This window comes from Cheilinus undulatus, linkage group 3 (assembly GCF_018320785.1).
Source record: "Cheilinus undulatus linkage group 3, ASM1832078v1, whole genome shotgun sequence".
NCBI lineage: Eukaryota > Metazoa > Chordata > Actinopteri > Labriformes > Labridae > Cheilinus > Cheilinus undulatus.
The window spans coordinates 35,096,388-35,102,387 of NC_054867.1; the positions used below are offsets into that span (position 1 = coordinate 35,096,388).

The 6,000-nt window shown below is 40.0% G+C and overlaps 1 protein-coding gene across 2 annotated transcripts; it reads right to left on the bottom strand.

The window, feature by feature from the left end:
• Positions 1–251: 251 nt before the first annotated feature.
• Positions 252–5,611, bottom strand: emp3a (epithelial membrane protein 3a). Of its 2 annotated transcripts, none has more exons than XM_041778849.1 (5): positions 5,488–5,611; positions 2,029–2,137; positions 1,814–1,916; positions 1,508–1,648; positions 252–1,035 (listed from the first exon to the last, which is right to left on the bottom strand). In XM_041778849.1, exons 2-5 carry the CDS (start codon positions 2,104–2,106, stop codon positions 860–862), a joined length of 498 nt encoding a protein of 165 aa, XP_041634783.1. In that variant the 5' UTR covers positions 2,107–2,137; positions 5,488–5,611; the 3' UTR covers positions 252–859. The 2 variants fall into 2 exon arrangements, with proteins under 2 accessions (XP_041634783.1, XP_041634793.1); XM_041778859.1 differs by having other exon boundaries at positions 2,029–2,153; positions 5,488–5,598.
• Between the last annotated feature and the right edge of the window lie 389 nt (positions 5,612–6,000).

The following is a 6,000-nucleotide window of genomic DNA, read 5'->3' on the forward strand; positions in this document are numbered from 1 at the left end:
GACTTTTATCTAATATTTTGAACTTTTGAATTTATTATTTCCATCTTTATATCATATTTTGACCTTTTAGGTACACCATTTTCAATTTTAAGCCATATTTTTGCCTTAAAACATGATTGTGACTTTCATTTTTTATATATTTGCCTATTAAAAGCATTATTTTAACATCTCATTTTGTGTCTTGACCTTTTGAAAAAATAAGTTTGACTTTTTATCTCAGATTTTGAGCCTTTTAACTAATCATTTTGACTTTTTAAATCCCAAAATCATTTATCATCATTGCTAACTTTTTCCCCATAATTCAATACTGGCAAAAAATGAAACTGACAGGTAAATGTGGACCCTGTTAGGCCCTCAGGTAAGACCTTAATTCAGAAGTCTTAATTCAGTAGTGAGGTGATTATTGGCTTTATATTAATGCATTGAGTAATGGGAGCAAAATTTGACAAGGCAGCAAAAATCAATAGACGCAGCTACCGGAAAAAGCAGAAGTAGCAATATCTGACAAGGAAGCAAAATCTGACAGAACACCAGCCCCTTCTGTGATTGAGTTTGAAACCCCTGGTCTAAGGACTTTCCAGTGTTAGCTTAAAGCCACATCCTAGCCAAACAATTTAGGCAAGAAGACAATACCTTAATTTTTTCAATTTTTGTTGACTTTTCAGTTGCTGTAATGTTAAAGAGGTGATGAAATAGTGATGGTTTAATGAATTTTTTAAACAGCTTGAACCTAGAAAAGGATGTATGACAGTTAAACAGCATTTTGGCTTCAAAGGTGCAAAGAAAGGCTTCACATCAGAGGAAAATGGCTACCATACTAATATTAAGAAACCCTGTCTCCCTCTTTCAGCTTCTCTGCTCACTGTCTCTTGCGCAGATGGACGTACAGAATCGCACTGACCAGGAGGAGAGGGACACAAAGCCATGCTAGGATGAAGCAGTAGCCAAAGCGTCCCTTGCTCAGGTCTCTGGTGTCGTTTAAGATCTCCTTTCTGTGGAAGGTGAAGATGAGGCAAGCAGCAAAGGCTGTGAAACCTGCAGGAGAAACACAGTAAGAACTTTAACTTCAGATTTTATTATTTCATTACAGCCATTTATTTTTCAGTGGCATTTTTTCACTGCCTCTTGATGAATGAGCAACAGAGGAAAAAAATGCTAACAATCCAGGCTTTCACCCGGCCATGTTCAATGTAAAACATTTTTTAAAAATAGCTAAAGTCAGCAATATTTTGTCCATGAGAAAATAAATTGTTTGCCATCTTACATTAGCTTGGAATCTGTTCCATTTTTTTTCTATTCTGCACCACTTCTGTATGGTAACACTATCATTTAGATACTTTTGAGCTTCAGTTCTGTCAATTCTGTATGACTTATAAAACATCAATATGTCATCAGAACAGTACTTGATTTTCCCACCCTGAAAGCTCTATGTGGTCATTGAAGAGGTGAAAGTTAAAGAGGTTTTTTATTTTCATTTTTGTGGCTTTTAGAATAGGTCCTCACACACCTGCAAATGCCTGGCAGAGGCCCGTGACATAGAAGAGTCCTTCTTTGGCCATAGTGAACAGCTGACCCAGAAAAACCAGAAAGGAGATGGAGGAGAAGACCACAGAGAGGACCATGAGAGCCTGGACAGACTGAAGCCAGTCTGGAAATAGAGGTCAGAGAAAAGTAAGCTGTCTTTCAAGCAAAACCAAATTCTCATTCCTGTTGGAAACATCCAATCATGCATTATGCAAACTGTGACTATTAAATAAAGATAAACCAGCATGTACATACAGGTAAGCATGCAGACAAATGCTTTGAAATTTACCGCTTTCGTCTGTGGCAGCACATAACCAGGTGTTTGAGGCGTTATCGTGGAAGCAGTTATACCAGAGGTCTGTGATTTCTTCATCAGTCCATACCCACCACGACTGCAACAAGTAAGAAAGTAGATACTTTTTCACATTTTTTTTTAAACAAGAATTGATAAAACATCTACTATGAAGAGATTCTACATAAGTTCTGACATCAGCTGTGTCTCACCTTTTCCAGGGTGGCAGTGAAGAGCATGGCCAAGGTGACCAGATGCAGTGCAATTATGGATATAAGTAGGAGCACCATGGCTGCTTTGGGATGTTGAGTGTCTGATATCCTGTGCACAAACAGCCCTGTTATTCATTAGGATTGTAGGATCATATTCATGAGGAAAGACTAAAGCCTGTGGAATACATACCATATGTGTCAAGATTTAAAATGACAAAAAACTCCATAATGTCAAGTGAAAAACAGAATTCTACAAATCAATGTCCATTAGGGAAAACGTGTTGTAAAATAAGTGACTGCATAAATGTTCACCGCCTTCAAGCCAGTATTCAGTAGATGCACTTTTAACTGCAATCACAGCACTGAGTCTGTGTGGATAGGTCTCCGTCAGGCTTGCAAATCTGGACACTGCAGTTTTGCTCCAATTCTCTTTGCAAAGCTATTTAAGCTCTGTGAGGTTGCATGGGGATGAGACATGAAAGGCCCTTTTTAAGTCCAGCAACAAATGCTCTATTGGATTGAGGTCTGGGCTTAGACTCAGCCACTCCAGAACATTCACCCTGTCTCTAAACCATTTCTGTGCAGCTTCAAGAGTACCTGGATGCATCAGAGGACCTCCACTTCACCCCAGAAGTCAAAAAATTACTGCCATGTCTTGTCTTCTAATACTGGAAGTCACTTGAACTGAACGTCTTTTTTGTTGTTACCTCTGTGTGTCGCTGCCATGTTAACAGAGGCAAGCCCGCCAAGTAAGGAAATACAAGTAGACGAAAAAGTTTTCAGGTTAACAAGCACAGCGATAACTTTACATTTATTTTAATGAATCGATTTATGATCCAAATTCACGGATTTCCCTATATTTTGCCACATTCGCTTTACCCTCTATCTTTACAAGCCTTCCAGGGCCTGCTGCCAAGAAGCATTCCTGTTGCATAATGCTGCCACCACTGTGCTTCACAGTGGGGATGGTGTGGAATGTTTGGTGTGTGCCAAACACAGCGTCTTGTCTGATGGCCAGAAAACATCATTTTGGACTCATCAGACAAAAAAACCTTCTTCCACTGGACAATGAAGTCTCCCACATGCCTTTTGGCTAACTCTAGTTGAGATTTAAAGGGATACAACATTTTGGCAAATTTGCTCATCGCCATAATTCCTATAGTCTTAGTAATAGGTTGTTTCCTTTAGTTGTCGGTGCAGGCTGTTTCTAGATCTGGGGGGACTGATATACCAGCTGTGCGGCTAACGCTATGGAGACAGATGGTATTTTGGGTATTTTTGGCAAATACACAATCCAACAACTCCAAAACAGTCTCATGGACAAGTTGTGACCTGCACATTCACCATGCTATGAAACAATCATGGAACATTATGAGACGGCGATGTTTTAAAGCTAAATGCAAAGCCAGAACTACCAAGGAATTATGGCACTGCCACAGGCGTGCACTGTCACTCCGCCCAGTGGTTTACTCAGAAAGTAGTTCTGAGTATTTGCTTCATGTGTCGTAATGTTACATAATTATACATTATTATTTCATAGCGTGGTGAATGTGCAGGTCACAACTTGGCCACGAGAGCATTTTGGAGTTGTTAGATTGTGTATTTGATGAGTTTGATGAGGAAAAGCCGGAATACTGTAAGACTCCAAGGAGTTGGCACAGCCGCTCCGAACTCGGCAGCGCCGATCTAAAAATAGCTTGCACGGACAACTAAAGGTAACGAACCTATTACTAAGACTATAGGGATTATGGCAATGGGCAAATTTGCCAAAATGTTGAAGTATCCCTTTAATCTAAGTTTTCTTCAGCAGTGGCTTTCTATCTGCAACCTTCACATAAAGCTTTGACTGGTGAAAAATCCAGAAAATATATGTAGAGTGTCCCATCTCTGTAGCCATGGCTGTCTTGGTGGTCCCTCTCACTAGTCTCCTTCTTGCACGGTCACTCAGTTTATGAGGATGACCTCATCTAGGCAGTTTTACACACGTGTCATTTTCCTTCCAGTTCTTGATGATAGATTTAACTTGAACTCCAGGGGATGTTCAGTGCCTTGGAAATGTGTCTGTATCCATCCCCTGCCTTTTACTTCTCCCTCAACTTTTCTCTGAGTTGCTTGGAGTGTTCTTTTGTCTTCATGGTGTAATGGTAGCCAAGAATATTGATTACCAGTGAGTGGACTTTCAACACAGTCACTGTTCTCAGGTGATCCCCATTTCACTAATCGTGAGACTACTGGCACCAATCGGCTGGACCTCTGTTGAATGCAGTCACTTTAAAGGGGGTGAATATTTTAGTAGGCATTACTTTGTCTGACACAGTGGGCTCTCTGTGTGCCTCTGAGCACTTTCATCATGCATCTCAACATCTGTACTGACAATCTCTGCCCATTAAGGCACACCATACAAGGGGGATTTCTGTCTGTCTCCATGGGATACATCAGAACATCAGCCCCTTGTAATCGTAACAGTTGTAAACAAACTTGTAGTCGGAAACACTCTCTGCCAACTGCCCGGCACACCTTTGTGCATTTTTTGTGAATAAGGGTGCAAGCTTTATATTTACAACACGAATGATGTCATAGTGAGGTTTCATTTTAAAAAAAAGTCAACTTTTGCTTTTATTCTGTCCCCACAAATCCACTCAAGTTCGTGTTAAGGCTTCAGAATTAAAGTCAGGTACCCAGAATACTTTTTAGTGACTCATGATTTTACCCGAATTTGTGTGGTAACTTCTTCCATTAAAATTTAGGGGAAATAACTTTCTTTAGCAACATTTGTTCCTTTTGAGGGTTTCAGTTCCCTCAGATACAGCTGTTTACAACTGTAAATATAATTTTTTTTTGTGATTTAGAAATTAATTCTAGAAACACGTGCTGGTGTTTTCTGCTGTTTTTCCAGCTAAATTAGGAGCATTGTGATGCACATGTTAGATGGGATGTACTTGTGCAAAAGCCTATTTAGCATACTGTATTTTCTATGGCTATGCTGCCTTGTTCGAAAAATTCTAAATTAATTTCAAACACAAGCACGCAACAGACATTAACTATTCCTATACAACCTTCCCCTCAAGTGTCAGCTGCTTAGCCTTTAAGGAGTTGGTTTTGTACACCTTGTACATGTTTGTCTTTCCCACCCAGCTCTGCCCATAGAGGGAAATCACTGTTGCTCTTAGATTGTGGACAATTCGGAGAGGCATGTGTTTAATTACACACTAATACATCTGGTTTATATAACAGTGAGAGGTACCAGGCACAGGCAGAACCTCGGCAATGAACGTAAATATTGCAGGCATGTCATGCAGAGAATGAAAAAGATTTAAGGATTCTGTTTTTAGCTTGTTGTCAAACTTGGGTGTGATCTGCGTCTCCTCAGACAGAAGCTGCATCATACTTAGCTGTGGTTGTTTTTGGTCTTATAATAAAAGATGCAACATAATTAAGAGGTTTCCAGGAATGCCTTACCCTTCAGCTTCTGCGCCTTGAAGTCAGCACTCTTCAGTGTTGTTGATTTCTCCCCAGTGGTATCCTCTGTCTGTGCTCTCTCTGTCCTCACGTTTCGCTCCAAATCTTGGACAGAAGGAGCAAAAGAGGAATGTGGTGTTCGATATAGGAGGAGTTCTCTCACCCATTTCCTCTAAACGCTCACTGCCCTCCCCCTCAAATCTGTGGTCTGGACCAGCTCAATACCAAGAACAACATTCCTCTGGTTTAGCATCATCACAGAACTTTTCCTCAAAAGTTGTACTGCAGTTATCCAATCTACACTGATATTTGGAGCTAAAAAGATGAGGTGATAAGAATAAGATCCCATTTCAGTCTCTACTGAAAAACACTTAAAGCCATAGAGTTCAAATAGCTTATGTAATAACCAATATACTACTAGATATGTAGGATGAAAATAGTTGAAAGCTTTATTATTAAAGCAATACTTTTCACCACTTCTGCATATGAACTCATGCTGTCCATGCCAGCTGT

Coding starts and splice junctions, on each gene's coding strand:
- emp3a (XM_041778849.1), bottom strand. CDS start 2,106: ATGGTGCTCCTACTTATATCCATAATTGCACTGCATCTGGTCACCTTG. Junction 1,917..2,028: donor TCACTGCCACCCTGGAAAAG/GTGAGACACAGC, acceptor TACTTGTTGCAG/TCGTGGTGGGTATGGACTGA. Junction 1,036..1,507: donor CCTCTGCCAGGCATTTGCAG/GTGTGTGAGGAC, acceptor TTTCTCCTGCAG/GTTTCACAGCCTTTGCTGCT.